Source organism: Mustela nivalis, assembly GCF_964662115.1.
Source record: "Mustela nivalis genome assembly, chromosome: 13".
Lineage (NCBI taxonomy): Eukaryota > Metazoa > Chordata > Mammalia > Carnivora > Mustelidae > Mustela > Mustela nivalis.
The window spans coordinates 58,947,676-58,966,136 of NC_139032.1; the positions used below are offsets into that span (position 1 = coordinate 58,947,676).

General features: G+C 40.8%; 1 protein-coding gene across 4 annotated transcripts in view; it reads right to left on the reverse strand.

Annotated features, from left to right (window-relative positions):
• The window catches only part of GNE (glucosamine (UDP-N-acetyl)-2-epimerase/N-acetylmannosamine kinase), a 44,536-nt gene extending 29,023 nt beyond the window's left edge, over positions 1 to 15,513 (reverse strand). The window contains exon 1 of one of the 4 annotated variants that reach the window (XM_082694821.1): positions 15,328 to 15,513. In XM_082694821.1, the coding sequence (XP_082550947.1) occupies positions 15,328 to 15,378 (51 nt within the window). In that variant the 5' untranslated portion in view covers positions 15,379 to 15,513. Of the gene's footprint in view, positions 1 to 1,633; positions 2,082 to 2,462; positions 2,606 to 15,327 lie in introns of those variants that run through there. The other 3 variants (XM_082694824.1, XM_082694822.1, XM_082694823.1) reach the window with 3 other exon arrangements.
• Between the last annotated feature and the right edge of the window lie 2,948 nt (positions 15,514 to 18,461).

Sequence of the window (18,461 nt, forward strand, 5' to 3'; positions counted from 1 at the left end):
AGGACAATTTAAGTTACATAAAGTACAATGTAAGGCAAAACTCAGTTCTTTACATGGTGAAATACGAGACAGCAATTAAAATGGATGGACTATGTCTACATTTGTCTATATTAATAAATCTCAGAAACAGAGCAATAGAGGAAAACAGCAAATTCTAAAAAGTTAGATACAAAGAGGGTACCAAGTTTTTCAAAACGTGTAAAACATTACTGTATGCTATTTACTGATCTACAGCAAAGTTCCACACCAACTCAGGGAAGTAGTTACCTCTGGAGAGGGAGGGAAGGGAAAGAAAAATGGGGTTTCGGGCTTTAGCTAACATTTTTTTTAAACCATACCATAAGCAGAGATATGAAACAAACACGGTAACATATTAATATGTGTTAAATCTCAGTGACTGGTAGAAGGTGTCATACTGTCTTCTGTCCCTTTAAGCACATTTGAAATTTCCATTCTTAAAAACAAGAACTCTTTTAAATAGATACTGTGAAGTAGGTGTGTTGTCCATAGCCACTCACCACCCCACCACAAACACCCCAACCTAAAGCTCAGAAAATTAGGAGGGACTGGATTTGCCCCTCATTTCACCTATGAATTCCAAAATTGTAACTAAAATACAAATAAATGCGAGAGAAGTATGCTTTCATCTTGAATTCACTGGCAATCTCTGAGAAACCCAATTCTGAAAGACCACTTCCTGCGAATATTCTCTCAAGACTGACCATTTTAAATAGACGAAAGGTGATCAGCACTTTCCAGAAAAATATTCCACTCAACTGTGGAAAAAGACAAACATCTGGCTCAGTCACTGGGCAGAGGAAACAGTAACAACAAACATTTGAGAAGTACTTCTGAGGTGCTAAGCACTGTGTTAAAAACTTTGTAAGCATTAACCATTTCATCCTGACAGTCCTCTCACTAGCCCCATTTTACACAGGGGGACCCTGAAGTATTGCCAAAATAATTTACTTGCCCCAAATCACAGTTAATAATTGCCAGAACCACAAATCAAACCCAGCCTACAGGATACTGCCACATCCAGTGTTTGCCTAGTACCTGATCATTAACATCCTTGGAACTTCTTTGGACCAGGTCCTGCCAGGCCCCATGGCAATGAAAAGAACACAATATATCCCTCGTCCCTCGGTGCAGCAGGGATGAGACTCAGGACCAAGAAGGAAGGGGCTATCTAAAAGCGGCCTGGAATTCAGAAACCTATTCCTGAACTGTAGTTTGCTTTGGCTTCTTCCAGAGCCTCTACAGCTGGGTTCAACAGTAAACTTAGACCGCTAAATTGCACTCCTCCTTTCGGAGAAGCCAATACTTTAGCGTTCTCTAACAATTTAACGGGTGTGCTCCGATTGGGGAGGAAAAATAAACACCTATCAAACTCCCGAGGAAGCCCAGACTCAGAACGTAGTCAGGGTTCGGCGCAGATCTTCAATACCATCGTTTAGTTCAACCCTTTAAACCCCAAGGCCACTTGTTTGTCAAGGAGCTCTCCGCCCTCTCCTGCACACCTCCGTAACAGCACGCTATCTCCCAGGACAGCCCGCTTTCTTACTGGACAGCATTGCTCGTGGGTGGGAGCCCTTCCCCGCTGCCGGCTACTCGCCAGCGGCCCGCCACGAACCTGTCTGCTCCCCGTGCCGGGAATACAGAGGGGCCCTGGCACGTAGGCCTGCGGAAGACAGGGCGACGCCCGGGTCTCGTGCGGGCCCGGGAACGCCGGGAGGTCCAAGCCGCGGGACTGCGGAGGCCACGAGACAAGGGCCGGAGCAGGAGGCCGCGGGGCGCCCGGAGGATGCTCTCCCCGGCACGTCCCCCGGGTCCCGGCCGACGCGGGGCTCTCACCAGACGCTGGCGCGCAGCTCCCTCCCAGGCCGCCGCCGCGTCTCGCGGGCTACTGCCGAACGTAGCAACTGAAGGCGGGCCCGCGCAGGTCAGCCCCGGCGGCTTCCGCAAGTCCGCCACGCGCGTAAGAGACTCTAGTCTCGACCCCAGCCCCGCACGCCCCTGCACGCCCCAGCACGCGTCCCCCGGCACCGAATCGGCGAACGCGCCCTTACGTAACCTGAGAGCGACCCTCTGATTGGCTGCGCCCGGCAGAGCCCCACCCCCTTGCCAAACGGTTTTTGGAAGGGGTCGACCGGGAAGGGTGGAGTGTTTCCCGTTGTTGTGGCGGACTCCGGCAGCGTGTTGCCGCCCCGACGCGTAGTGCTCCGCGGCTCACATGCTGGAGAGCCCGGGTCTTCGCACGTGGAAGCTGTTTTGGCCTTGCACCCAAGGGAGAATTACGCCTCCTCTTCCCTGAGGCATTTCATAGGCCCTGACCAAAACAATACTGTCGTGCCGCCGGTCCGCCCCAGAGCCATCTTTTGAGATAAAAGCCTCGCCACTGCCGGACGGTGTCTGCTGGAAGACTGATGGAGTGTTGATAATGAACCAAACAAGGCACATACCTGATGATTTTAAGGCGCTCCGCCTGGGCCTCCTTTTAGGGAACCTTCTGCCAGTCGGGCCGGGGAAGTTCAGAGGGGAACTTGGCAGCGGCAGAAGAGGTGGCGGAAGAGGGCTCCCACGGCGCCCGATAAAGACCTTTTTTTTTTTTTTTTTTTAAAGATTATTTATTTATTTATTTATTTATTTGACAGAGATCACAAGTAGGCAGAGAGGCAGGCAGAGAGAGGGGGAAGCAGGCACCCCGCCGAGCAGAGAGCCCCACAGGGGACTCAATCCCAGGACCCCGAGATCACCACCCCAGCCGAAGGCAGCGGCCCAAGCCACTGAGCTACCCAGGCGCCCCTGATAAAGACCTTTTAATGATATTTTCAAATTACCGAGTCACCATTGACAAACTTAGAATGAGTTGGTGTTAAAAAACATTACAACATTTTTTACCACCATTGAATAATTGACCATAGGTGAAACTTAACTACACATCCAGAGTTCTTGCTCGGAGGCGAATTTCAAACCCTAACTTTTGCATTTCATGTATTTCATTTAATAATGAAGCTGCAAGTTACAGAGTACTTAGGAACTAGCATTTCTCCGGCAACTAGCCTGGAGCTACTAAAAGGTTATTTTCAGCCACAAAATGACAGACTTTAAGGGGATTTGTGTAAGGAAGTGCCAACAGATTTTATTAAATATCACTTTGGATAGTATGTGGAGAATGGATTGGCACTGAAAGAATGGTGGCAGTGAAAAAAAATAATCTGGAAGGATACATAAAAAACTGGTCCCACTGACAGGGCCGGAAGGAGATGGACTTTTCCACCAAATACCTATTTATAATATCTTTTGTGTTTTGTAATATATGCACATGTTGCATATTAAAGAGAACAAAAATGTTAAAAATGGTGACAGTGAAACTCAAATGGATGATATGAGATTGAATTTGGAAGCAGAATTGAAAATTATGGATTAGGTATGAGGGAATGAGAGAAAAGGATGGAAACAAGGATGACTTCCAGGTGTCTGGTGTTAGTAATTGGGTGATTGGTGCTAGTTATCAAGATGAGAGAAAAGCTGAGGGAGTGACCACGTTTGGGAAGTTTAAAGTAAAGTTTTATTTTGGGATATATTTGAGATGCCTATTAAGTGAACAATAAGATATATGAATCTGAGCATAGATTCACCAGAGAGTGCGTTAGTTTTCTATTGCTGCTACAACAAATTATCTTAAACCTAGTGGTTAAAAACTAATGTATTATCTTGCAGTTCTCTCCAGAACTCAGGAGTCTGAAATGAATTTTACCCAGCTAAAATCAAAGTAGCAATATAGATATCATCACAAGAAAAGAAAATTGAACTGTTTGGTGACAGATGTTAGCTAAACATAATTTTGATCACTTCACACTATATACATATATCAAATCATTTCACTGTATACTTGAAAGTAATATATAATATCTCAAATATATGTCTTTTTTTTTTTTTTTTTAATTTTTAAGGTATCAGTGGGTCGGCCTTCCCTAGGGGGCAGTGGACAATCTACTTCCTTGCCTTTCCTTGGCTACAGGCTGCCCTCATTCCTTGGTTTGTGGCCCCTCTGACCTCTGTTTCCCTTGTCACATTTCCTCTTCCTTCTTGACTTAAAAAGACTCTTCTGATTATAGTCCAGGATATTCTTCCCCTCTCAAAAGCCTTAATCAGGGACGCCTGGGTGACTCAGTTGGTTAAGCAGCTGCCTTCGGCTCGGGTCATGATCCCAGCGTCCTGGGATCAAGTCCCACATCGGGCTTCTTGCTCCGCAGGGAGCCTGCTTCTCCCTCTGACTCTGCCTTCCACTCTGTCTGCCTGTGCTCACTCTCTCTCTGACAAATAAATAAAATCTTTAAAAAAAAAAAAAAAAAGCCTTAATCACATTGTCAAAGTCTCTTTTCTATATAAGGGGACATTCACAAGTTCTAGGGATTAAGACATGGCTCTTCGGGAGCTATTTTGCCTAACACAAGTGGTATCAAAACCCCAGGGAAATGTTCAAGATGGGCACATTGCTTTTATTTATTTATTTATTTATGATTTTTTTAGGGATTTTATTTATTTGAGACAGAGAGGTACAGAGAGAGCATGAGCCATGGGAGAGGCAAAGGGAGAAGAAGAAGGAGAAGCAGGCTTCCTGCTGAGCCAGGAGCACTATATGGGGCTCAATATATGGATTGATATGGGGCTCATGGTGCTCGATATGGAGCTCAATATGGGGTTCGATCCCATCATGACCTGAGGCAAAGGCAGACATTTAACCATCTGACCCAATCAGGCACCCCAAGATGGGCATAAACTTATATAAACTTTTAAACTTACATGCCAGGGGCACCTGGCTGGCTCAGTCAATGGAGCATGTGACTCTTGATCTCGAGGTTGTGAGTTGGATCCCCACATTGGGTGCAGAAATTACTTAAAAATAAAATCTTTAGGGGCATCTGAGTGGCTCAGTTGGTTAAGCCTCTGCCTTTGGCTCAGGTCAAGGTCTCAGCGTCCTGGGATGGAGCCCCACATTAGGCTCTCTGCTCAGTGGGGAGCCTGCTTCCCCCTTTCTCTCTGCCTGCCTCTCTGCCTACTTTTGATCTCCGTCCATCAAATAAAATCTTTTAAAGAAATAAAACATAAAATCAAATAAAATCTTTAGGGCGCCTGGGCGGCTCAGTCGTTGCATGTTTGCCTTCAGCTTGGATCATAATCCCAAGATCCTGGGATCCACCCCCTGAATTGGGGGGGGGGGCGTCCCTGCTCAGTGGGGAGCCTGCTTCTCCCTCTTCCATTCCCCCTGCTTGTATTCCCTCTCTCACTCTCTGTCAAATAAAATATTTTTTAAATAAATATTTTAAAAATAATAGTTACATGCCATATCACCAAATATCCAGAAAAGAACACTAATTTTTCTCTTAAAACTTAAAAAATTTTAGGGGCACCTGGGTGGCTCAGTGGGTTAAAGCCTCTGCCTTCAGCTCAGGTCATGATCCCAGGGTCCTGGGATCAAGCCCCACATGGGGCTCTTTGCTCAGCAGGGAGCCTGCTTCTCTCTCTGCTGCCTCTCTGCCTACTTGTGATCTCTCTCTCTCTCTGTCAAATAAATAAATAAAATCTTTAAAAAAAAACAAAAAATTTTAATTTAAAAAAACAGTATGTTCAGTTTTTAAAAATCTGGATGCTCATTACATGGGTGTGTTTAATTTGTTAGAATTCAAATTGTACCCTTGAGATATCTGTGCTTCTTTATGTATCTTGTAAGTATTACATATATTTTCTTAAAGATTTTATTTATTTTTGACAGATTACAAATAGGCAGAGAGGCAGGCAGAGAGAGAGAAAGGGAAGCAGGCTCCCCACCAAACAGAGAGCCTGACACGGGGCTCAATCCCAGGACCCCGGGATCATGACCCGAGCCAAAGGCAGAGGCTTTAACCCACTGAGCCACGCAGGCGCCCCAGTATTACATATTTTTAACATACTTAATGCTTAAGTTATGGCTAGGAAAAATGTAACTAGAAATACAAATACTTTGAATAAAGATAATATAGTTTTGAGGATTTTTGCACTTATTAAGCCACTCAGATTTTATGTTTGACCAATATTAAAAATTTTATATTTCCATATATAGTTCGAATAGTTCTGTGTTCATGGAATCACTTAACCTTGAAATGAAACTGAAATTAATGAAATGAAATGACCCTCTTTTTTAGACTTTTTCTTTATGTTCTCTTGAGATGAAGTTGCAGCAAGGAACTGTAGGAGGCATTTCCTTTTGGCTTTCTCAGATTACATTTCTATCCGTACCATTACATTTCCAGATCTCTGTTACTTTGCTATTTAACAGTTGTGAATTTAACATATCAAAATCTTCTCACGTCATTGTTTATGTTTGGTTTGGTTTCCTTTGGCTTTAATCTGAGAGCTCTACAAGTTGCAAAAAAAGTACATATGGCTTTATGATATAATAAAATCAAATTTTCCATAATTACTCCATAAGCAGAATTACAGTTTCAAACATTTATGGCATAATTGGGTTATCAGAGAATCCTAAGTCTTAAAAGATCATCTAACCCAACCTTCTCATCAAAGGAGGAGACCTCTCGAAACCATCCCTGACAGATGTTCATCTGACCACTTTAGGAACATTTCTTTTAATAGGGGCTTTTTTGCTCTTTTATTTGGTGGTTTAGTTGTAAAGTACTCGCCTCTCTATAAAGTCTACGCAAGTATTAGCACCCCATTATCATAACTACTTTGTTTATATTCTCTCAGTACTTGGAACAACCTTAAGGTATAGATTCTATCACTCCCATTTTATAGATAAGGAGGCTGAAGTGCAAAAGGGAAAGTTGCCTAAGGTCACAGAGTTGTTAAGCAGAAGAAGATCCTACGTGTTTAGACACTACCTGGTGTTTCCTCTTTCTACTAAACAGAGCCTTTCTTATGATAGAAAACTATCTTCAGGTTGCACTTGCTCATCGCTCTTTGGGTATGCTGTTCCCCTAGTTAAGAATTGACATAACTCTTCTGTTATCCAGCCCACATCTCTCTGAATCACTCACATAAACGTCTTTAAGAGACTTTTAAAGCGATCTCCTTTAAAATCAAGAATACAGGAGACACTGGGTGACTCAGTCAAGTTGAGCGAGGAACTCTTGATTTTCGCTGAGGTAGTGATCTCAGGACCCCAGGATTGAGCCACACACGAGCCAACACCCCCACCCCATGGGCTCCGTGTAGGGGCTCCACGGTCTGTGGAGTCTCCTTATCCCCCCACTAAATAAAATCTTTTTTTTTTCTCTTTTTTAAAAAAGATTTTATTTATTTATTTGAGAGAGAGAGAAAATGGGGGGAGAGGGAAGTGGGAGAAGCAGGCTCCCCACTGAGCAGGGAGCCCCACTTGAGGGAGACCCCAGATAGTTTTTTTTTATTGTGTTATGTTAGCCACCATACAGTATATCATTAGTTTTTGGTATAGTGTTCCAAGATTCATTGTTTACATATAATACCCAATCCTCCATGCAATACATGCCTCCTTAATACCCACCACCAGTCTCACCAATCCTCCCAAGCCCCTCCCCTCTAAATTAAATAAAATCTTAAAAAATAAACACAATAAAATCAAGGTATACAATGTCTAAGACAGTCTCCTGATGTACTAATTTTATGAAGCCTTCAAAAAAGAAAATGAGGCCAGTGTGGCCCTTTTTAAAAAAATAAACTTTTCGGGACACCTGGGTGGCTCAGTTGGTTGGCCTTGGGCTCAGGTCATGATCCCGGGGTCCCAGGATCGAGTCCCGCATCGGGCTCCCAGCTCCACGGGGAGTCTGCTTCTCTCTCTGACCTTCTCCTCACTCATGCTCTCTCTCACTGTCTCTCTCTCAAATAAATAAATAAATCTTTAAAAAAATAAAAATAAAAAAATAAACTTTTCACTGAAGTGTAACAAAGATACTTGCACATAATAAGTATGTGTTGATTTCTGAATTTTCACAAAGTGAACATACCTGCATAACTACCACTAAAAGAAAGAAAACATTGCCAGTGTCTGTGGGCTGTCTATGCAAGGGCTGCCTATCTATCCATGACCCAAGGAAAGTCCCAGAACCAAGGCTGTGCTAGTAATAGACACAATGGTATTGATTAAGCACATTAAACTAGCTCTCTGAAGCATTTAGACCATGGAATACAGGGAGGATTGGCCAGTTGGGAGTGAAGTGGAAAATGAGGCACAAAAACAGACACAACAGATATGCTACAGAAGGTAGAACATGTGGGCTGTAGGGAGAGAATTCAGTCCCTGACTTGCCTTGGATCCTGCACAACTTCAACCCATATGAATTCTTAAAAAAAAATCCTCTGTTTCTTAAGAGGCTCTGTTCCTCACAATCAGATGATACTAACACCAAAAGTGTAAACAGGAAGAAACTCTAACCCCATTATTTCAACTCCCAACTCCAACCAGTTGGTAGTGGCTTCTTGGAGAACTGTGTGGAAGATGACTCTGATGCTGAGTTCAAAGGAAAAAACACCTGGGCTATCAGCTGTGATGTTTTGCAGGGAGGAGGGGAGGAAGGCAGGGATGGTGCCATGTACTTGCCATTCCTGCCCTTAGCCAATTTCATGAAGAAATCCAGACATGGAAAAAATCGAGCAACTAACCACCATATTAAGCTGGATATTTCTGTTCAATAAATATCCTTTTGTTAACTGTTCCCCTCGCCCCACTCTATATATCAGGCACAACACCTTTAATTGCCAGAACCTCTTGAGTACATAAAAATAAAACACATCTTACAAACCAGATATCACTGCATAAGCCAGATTGCTAATAGCCCAACCAAGTCATCTAGGCACCTCCCCAGAACAGACAGAACTGCTCTTGTTGCACTGATGATGACAGATGAGAAAGCAATTCTTTCCCCTTTAGGGAAAGCATGTAAGGATTAAGGTTACATTGACTGAAAATAATTCAGTAATATCCTGAACTCTGTGTGTCCACTTCAGGTTTGCGAGCATGAGATGGAAAGATATGCTTACAAAGGTAGTGATTAAGACATTCATAACAAGAACAGAAGCCTCTTGAAATCGGGACCATTCACTCATTCTTCATATCCTCAATTACTAATCAGCTTATTATGTGAACCAGTCAGCTCTTTAGAGCACCTCTAGTGGTGAGCCCTCCCCATGCCAGCCCTCCCAATTAGAGAAGAAAAGTATAAATAAATATGACTATGTGTTTGTTTTTGTGAAATGTTGCCCTTCATTCAAATTTTTAAGTGTATTTTTCTTTATGAGCTATGAAACCATCATATTTCCAACCAGTAAGTAATTTTATTTCTTATCTGTCTGCTAGGAAAATGAGGGAAGCCAGAGAAAGCTCAGCCATCCCTGACTAATTGGAGTTCAGAAAGTTTAATTTGCACAGCTATTCTGGAAGAACTGCAAAAGTATTTAAAACTAGTTTATCTTTAACCTTGACTCTGTTATAACAAGTTAGATCAACAAAATTATGTTCTAAAAGTTATGTTCTAATATAACTGCTCATGAAAGAGTTCTGTGAGAAGGATGTTCTTGTGGACTTGCAAGGACCTGGCTAAGATCGGTAGCACACAGTGCCAGCAACAAGCCCTGGGAGAAATTTCATGATTTCTCAGTATAGGCTGAGGAACCAGCCAAGGTACTAGCCCCAAATCTTTGGAGCTGAGGAAGAGCCCACACCTGGCAGTCAGCATGAAGCTGAAGCTGAAGATGGGGTCCCACATGGACATTCCTTCGGAGTACTGAAGTGGGCTTCGTCATACCTGTGTGAATGCTTAAGACAACCAAATACATGGGGTGCCCCGGTGGCTCAGTCAGTTAAACGTGCAACTCTTGATTTTGGCTCAGGTAATGATCTCAGGGATCATGAGATTGGGCTCTTCACCGGGCCCTACCCCCACCCCTCAATTTAAAAAAAAAAAAAAAAAAAGACATCCAAATACACATAATTAACATCTACAAACCCTAAGCATGAACATAAGCCTCAACCTTTCTCATCTCATGACTTTCCCACCCCACCCTGGAATAAATCTAATCCAACCTGTCACATCGTTTTTGCTTTTCTTCCCTACCCTGCCTCCTGTCTCTAAACGTGGGTATTTCCTAAGGATTACACCTCTGCCTCTGGCCCTCTACATATGCCATCCTTCAGAATTTCCTTCACTCTCAAGTCTTCTGTTTTAACTTCTGTGTCGATAATTCCTAGGATGCATACTCTATATTTTTCTTCCTAGTTCTAGGCCCATATCCCAGTTGCCTGCTAGATATTTCCTCCCCTCAAATTCAATGTAAAAAATTTAGTTGGGTTTTTTTTTTCCTCTTAACTTCCCCATGTCTGTTAATGGCACCAAGTTGCCACTTGCATTCAGACTCAAAATCAGAGTCATATTTCAGTCTTTTGACTCTTACTATCCAATGTCTCAACTCTTTAAAAATGGTTTTGGGGTTTTTGTTTTGTTTTGTTTTTTGGGCTTTTTTGCATCTACTCTTCCTTCCCATTCCTACCAGTCATAGCATCACTACCTTAGTTCATCCTGTTATTTCCTTAATTCTGAGATGCCTATATTTTATGATATTCACACCTAAAGTCAAGATTTATCTTATAATCAGTATATATATTTAATGTAGAGTTTTTTTAAATTATGAACTCTATTATGTCAACAGTGTCTTAGAATTGAGAAAATATGGCATCTTAGACCTAAATGACTATGTTTCTATTGGTTCTTCCAGCCTGCATTCCCTGGCTTCTGTAATCTGTCCTGCATGCTATTGCCCGGTGAATCCCCTTAAAGGAATGCTTTCATTAAGTCATTTCTTTGCTTAAGAACAACTTCAGTTCCCTATTCCCTGCTAGGTAAGGTATGCCTATGACATCAACTTTAGATTGAAAGTCCCCCACAATCACACCCTGACCTTTCCTGTCATTAACATTTTCCCCTACCCAGATCCTTTTGCCCTGAACAGATATTCTCTGCCTCACTTTGTGTGGTTCCCCACAATGAGAAGGCTACCATCCCTCCTGCTACTAACCTGCTACTCATGCTTCTGGTCCTATTTCTGTTGTAAAACCTCATTTGAACATCCTATCCCAAAACAATCACTTCTTCCTCTAAATGCCTGTAGCGCTTGTACTTGTCTTGATTACTTATTTCATACTTATTCTTAATTATCTGCTATCTTTGAATGTACACATTTATGACTGTAAAGTAATAGATCTCATGCTTTATCTCATGTTTTATATTTACTGTAAAGTAATAGATCTCATGTTTTATAAGTAATAGATCTCATGTACACATTTATGACTGTAAAGTAATAGGTCTCATGTCACATAAGTTACTCACTCTCTATGTCCTATTTTTTCAACAGATCATAAATTTCTTAAAGTTCATTCTGTTAGACATATTTGTCTCCCTGAGAGTTCCTTGAATCATGAAGTATGCAGGAAATACAGTCTAATAAGCATCAAGTGAAATGGGGCGGGGATCATATCAAAGAGTCATTGCTGGCCACCTGGCTGGGTCAGTCAGTAGAGCATGTGACCCTTGATCTCAGGGTTGTAAGTTTGAGCCCCACACTGGGTGTAGAGATTACTTAAGAGAAACAGAATCTTAAAAAAAAAGAAGAAGAAGAAGAAGAAGAAGAGTCAATCCCAGTTCTTTTCTCTGTGGCTGGTCCAAGTCACTTGGATTCAACCTCCCCACCTACTCTCCTCCAGCACTCAAGCTTATGATCTTACTAGTACAACAGTGTTGCTCAGATTTTATAGTGGATCAAGGGTGAGAAAGCAAGTTGAAGAACAGGAAGAAACGTAACAGTGTTCTAGGATAGATATGTGGAGACAGAAAGTAACGAGATACAGTGAGGTGGTGGGGTAAGTCCAGCTCAGCAAGGGTCTTGGACGATGTTCTGCTGGTGAGACTAGGCTTTCTTTGTCCTCACTAGAATTGGGAAATTTTTTAAATCAGGGAGTGACATGATCAGACTTGCTTAATTCCAATTGTAGAAGATGGGTTGGAAAGAGGAGGTAGGACTAGAAGGCAGACCAGTTAAAAATCTGATTTCAGGACCTGAATGAAGATGCTGGTGGTCATGGGAATTAAGAAGAGAGAATCAGAAGAATGTGGAGAAAGAATGGACAGAACTTGATAGCGGAGATGAGACAGAAGAGACGATGTTGTAAAAGAACGACTGAGCTTTCTGTTTCAAAGCAGTGGGGTGGCTGGCAGAGCTACTGTCTGAAACAGAGAAGAAGAAAGTTTGGGGATGAGCTGGCGGCCGTGATAAAGATTTCTGATTTGGACATGTTGAATTTGCAATAACTAAAGGTCATTTTCATTAGACTGGAGACCTGGACAATGATGTGGGTCAGCGATACGTATTGTGACAGGCGTAATTCACCCAACAAAATGCGTATCTATTGTGAAATACACCACACACTCCTAGCCCAAGGCACCCAGCTACATTTCTTGTTCTACCTGTTTTGCCAGAGTTTTTTTAATGCCCCTGATACCCAGTTTGGCCAGTTCAGAACTCTTTTTATAAAATTCTGCATGTAACAGTTTTCTAAATCCTAGATGATTAGACTCTTAGACATTATTAAATTTAATTTTATAGGGTGTAAAACCCTGTGGAAGCCCAGGGACATCAGTTTATGGTGTCTTACATTAAATATTCAGTGGTGCTTTCCTGGCTACATTCCCTCTTTCTCCACTCACTTTTTCTGACCGCCAGGCACCTACTCTTCCCTGCCCTCCAGCTGCTCTTCTGGTAATTTCTTCTTTACACTGTGGTCACTGTCTCATCCTGAAACTTTCTTCTTCTGTTTCCACGACATCTCTGGTTTCCTGCCTACCTGCCACCTCTCTGGTTCTATACTTCCTCAAATCACTACTTAAAAGTTAAAGTTTTCCCAGAATTCCCCACTTAGCTTCCTTTTCATCTCACTTTAGTAAACTCCCAGCATAACTTCATCCACCCGCACAGCTTACCAAACAAACAATTTATTTTATTTTTTTAAAGATTTTATTTATTTATTTATTTGAGAGAGAGAGAGAGAGAGGGAGAGACAGAGCATGAGAGGAAAGAGGTCAGCGAGAGAAGCAGACTCTCTGGTGAGCAGGGAGCCCGATGTGGGACTCGATCCCAGGACTCCAGGATCATGACCTGAGCCGAAGGCAGTCACTTAACCAACTGAGCCACCCAGGCGCCCCCCCCCAAAACATTTTAAATTATTGCTGAATCTGAAACTCTAGCTTAGTCTTCTCAGTCCAGACCCAAATAACTAACTCCTTTTAGGAGCGCCTGGGAGGCTCAGTCCGTTAAGCGTCTGCCTTCGGCTCAGGTCATAATCCCAGGGTCCTAGGATCGAGCCCCCCCAGGGAGCCTGCTTCTCCCTCTCCTCCCTGCTTATGCTCTCTGTTGCTATCTCTGTCCCTCAAATAGATGAATAAAATATATTTTTTTTAAATATATCATTCCCTTTAGGACACCTGCTTTTGGCTGCATTCCACAGGCCCTTCAAATCAACTTGCCAGAGTGAAATTTTCTTCACCATAAACTTGGGCTTTTCCACTCTAATTCTCAGTGAATGATATCATCATTCACCCAGTAATTGGGAGACTTCTGTGACTTCTCCTCCATCAGCTCTCATGTTCAGTCTGTCATGAGATCCTATCAATTTTACATTTTAGATTAGCATTTTTCTAGAAGAGAATATGGTGTGATTGAACATAATAAGGGAGTGAGAATAACATATAGAAAAGAATAACCCAACAGAACAAAAAGTTTTGTTAAGGAATATTGGAAAATACAGACTATTAGTAAGGGGAAGAGAATATTAGTAAGGGGAAGAGAACCTTGAAAGGTAACTTTAAAACTACAGTATTTCAGAGTTGATGTGGTCATAGAACCCCCAAACATTAGGCAGACGGATGAAATGGTAATTTCAAGGCACATTATAAAAAATCAGTCACATGAGAAATGGGAGTCAGAACAAATATTACCTTTGTAACTAGAGACAGCCATTTCTTAGATTTAGTTGAAAACATGAGGAAGAAGAAAAAAAAAAACACTAAGAAGTTCCAGCTTAGAACTCAGAAAATCTGACCTCGAATTTATTTTTTTTTTTTAAAGATTTTATTTATTTATTTGACAGAGAGAGATCACAGGTAGGTAGAGAGACTGGCAGAGAGAGAGAGAGAGAGAGGGAAGCAGGCTCCCTGCTGAGCAGAGAGCCCGATATGGGACTCGATCCCAGGATCCTGAGATCATGACCTGAGCCGAAGGCAGCGGCTTAACCCACTGAGCCACCCAGGCGCCCCTGACCTCGAATTTAAATGTAAGTGCAAGTGCTACAAAAAATGAAGATAATAATTTCTTACCAAAGAAGGCAAACTGAGATTAGACATTAGTGATACAGCTAGAAGTCGACTCTGACTATGTCAAAAATAATTGCAAGAATGGTGTTATTTGATGGAAGATGGCTTATAAACCATTCCTTAACTACAGACTATCTTTTTTTTAAAAATATTTTATCTTTTTAAGTAATCTTTACACCCATTGTAGGGCTCAAACTCCCAATGCTGAGATCAAGAATCACATGCTCTACCAACTCAGCCAACGTGGCACCCCTAGATGATCTTTAAATATATAAATATATTTTTTAAAATCATCAAACTGAAATGTGATGATAATTCCCTAAAACATCTGGATTTCCTTATGCCTCAATAAAAATTTTGCTTAAATAAGTTTCACTATAATACAGCACACTATATGACATAGTTACACTTCAATAAACATGGGAATTGCCATTACCACTGGAAACTAATTAACTCAACATAAACACACTCCTCTCCCACAGGTGGCTAGTCAACAGTTAACTAATTGGGGGAGAAAGAAGCATTAGCTGGGCCCTTTTATACAGCAAGTTTCAAAAGCAAAGAAGAAAGTAAAAATAGTTATCAGGAACATCACACTTCTGGTAATAAACTACATTTAAGGAAGCAGGAGACTCAGAAAGTAAAAAGCAAACCCTCTTTATCTGATGAAAGCACGAGGCATTTGAGGGAGAGTTCATTTTCAGCTTTCAGTTCAGACCGGGAGTTTGAGCACAGTAACAGAGAAACAAATAGCAACCACAGAATGACTAACATGGGTTAGCAGTCAAAAAGAAGACATTTAAGAAAAGATGGATGGGATAGGCTTAAAACCAAAGCTTTCCTCCTCTTCCTTGTAATTTCTCCCTTTTTTTTTCCCTCCCCAGATTGCAGTTTTCACGATCAAGCTCTACTGACTTGTTAAATGACTTACGTGAGGTCCTTGAAGACACAACTTCCAGTGAGGATACATGTTGATTTCCATCCCGCAGCAAAAGCTCTGTACCCGGGGTTGTTTGAATTAATGAACAGGGCAGCTGTTTATTCTCTTGACTTAGCTGCCACAGAGCTAAGTCATTAACAGGCATCTGAATCCCAGACTGAATCTTGACCCCGCCCCTCTGAAAAGGAAGACCAGGGGAAAAAAAAAAAAAAAGTGATTCTAAATTCTTCCTATGTTCTTGGACAGTAGCTTGAAAGCCAGAGGACAGTTTCTGAGTGTTACTTCCCTGTTTCTACCACTTGATTCTATTTTCCACTCAAAAAATTACTTTCTTCTCCTGAGTTTCTCAAAGGTAGCAACAAAAATCCACAATCAAAAATCTCAATCATCTTTTTCGCACTGTTTTCACACACAGTTGACATACTACTTATTGAAATACTACTTTGAGCAAAGAAGGAAACTAAAGAAATTAAACTAAAAATAAGTTAAAACTAAAAAAAATTAAAATTTTTAATGGAAAAACTAAGGGAGGATTTAAGATTCTTTTTAAGATTTTTTAATAGTCACTGATCTCAGCATATTAGAATCCTTAGTTTCATGAGACTGAAGGAAAAATCAATATTTTGCATCTTTGTCTAAGCTACATTATAATAGGAAACTGTGGCTACATTTTTAAGGGATGTACCTTGCACTTTTGGTGCTCAGGGACCCTCACAGCCAGACTGGTGGCAAAGGATATAAGCTGATCATCTGCTTTATCCCATTTGATTAGCATATGTTCATTTGAACACATCACCAGCCTAGCCTTACCTACTATACAATTTTACATTCTACTTAAGGAATGCTTAAGGCTGCTGTTTGTAAATACCAATGAACAATGAGAAGCATATCCACTAGCATATGCTAGCAGATTTACTGAACTAGTGCAAGCCAGCACAATCAAAAAATGAAATTGATTTTTTAAATTTGATTTTAAAACTCCCGATCAAGTAAATAAAATCAGAAATAAAAGAGGAGAAATAACAACCAAAACCCCAGAAATACAAAGAATTATAAGAGGGGTGCCTACGTGGTACAGTTGGTTGAGTGTCCAACTCTTGTTTTCAGCTTAGATCATGATCTCAGGGTCCTGGCATCAAGCCCCACATCAGGCTCTATGCTCAGCAGGGAGTCTGCTTGAGATTCTCTTATCCCTCTGCCCCTCCCCTCCATGCTTGCTCATATGCACTGTCTTCTCTCTAAAATAAATGAATAAAATTTTAAAAACCCAAAGGATTATAAGAAACTATTATGAAAAATTATATACCAACAAATTGGAAAATATAGAAGAATTGGAGAAATTCCTAGAAACATATAACCTCCCAAAATTGAATCAGAAAAGTTAAACAGATCAACTAGCAAAGAAATTTAATCAGTAACAAAAAAAACTTTCAACAAATAAAAGCCCAGGACCAAAGAGTTTCATGGGTGAATTCTACCAAACATTTAAAGAAGAGTTAATACCTAGTCTTCTCAAACTACTCCAAAAAATAGAAGAGGAAGGAATGGTTCAAATTTCATTCGATGAGGCCAGCATTATCCTAACACCAAAACCAGACAAAGACACTACAAAAAAAGAAAACTGTAAGCAAATATCTCTGATGAACCTAGATGCAGAAGTCCTCAACAAAATATTAGCAACCTGAATCCGACATGATCTGGTGGAATTTATTTCCAGAATGCAAGGGTGGTTCAGTATTCACAAATCAACCAATGTGACATACCACATTAACAAGAGGAAGCACAAAAACTATATGATCACTTCAAGAGATGCAGAAAAAGCACTTGACAAAGGACATATATTTTCATGACAAAAACTCTCAACAAAGTAGGTTTAGAGAGAACATACCTCGACATAACGAAGCCCATGTACAAAAAACCCACAGCTAACATCATCTCAATGGGGAAAAACTGAGATCTTTTCCCCTAAGGTCAAGAACAAGACAGGATGTCCACTCTCATCCCTTTCATTCAACGCAGTACTGGAAATCCTAGCCACAGCAATTGGACAACAGAAAGAAATAAAAAGCATCCAGATTGGTGAGGACGAAATAAAACTTTCACTATTCGTGGATGACATGATACTATATACAGAAAACCGCACAGATTCCACCAACTGGTAAATAAACTCAGTAAAGTCACAGGATACCAAATCAGTGTACAAAAATGTGTTGTGTTCCTACATACTAATAATGAAGTAGGAGGAAGTGTAATGGGGAAAACAGTGCATTTACAATTGCACCAAAACCAAAAAAGAACAGAACAGATCTGGAAGCATCACAATGCCAAATTTCAAGACATACCAATGCTATAGTAATCACAACAGTATGTATTGGCACAAAAATAGACACATAGATTAATGGAATAGAATAGAGGCCCCAGAGAAAAAGCCATCATTATATGGTCAATTAATCTTTGACACAGGAGGCAAGAATATGCAATGGGAAAAAGGCAGTCTCTTCAACAAATAGTGTTGGAAAAGGGTACGGCGACATGCAAAAGAATAAAACTGGACCACTTTCTTAAACCACCCATAAAAATAAGCTGAAAAAGGATTAAAGACCTAAAAATGAGACATGAAACCAAAAATTTTTGGAAGAAAATGTAGGCCCTAATCTCTTTGACATCGGCTGCAGAAACATTTTTCTAGATATGTCTCCTTTGGCAAGGGAAACAAAAAGCAAAATTAAACTGTTATGACTACACCAAAATAATAAGCTTTTGCACAGTGAAAGAAACCATCAAAGAAACGAAAAGACAACCCTCTGAATGGGAGAAAATGTTTGCAAATGTTATATCCAATAAGGGGTTAATATCCAGAATACATTAAGAACTTACACAAGTCAACACTAAAACAAAAAAACAAACAAAAAACACACAAAAAAACCAACAACAGCAAATAATCCAATTAAAATAGGTAAAGTAATTATCTTTTGCATATCAAATCTTATGAAGCTAAATAATTTGATAATATATAGTGATGGTAATGGTGTTGGCAGAATAAGAACTCTCATACCCTGCTGATGAAGACATTAAAAATTGTATTCTTTTTGGAGAAAAATTTGACAACATCTATCAGTATTTTT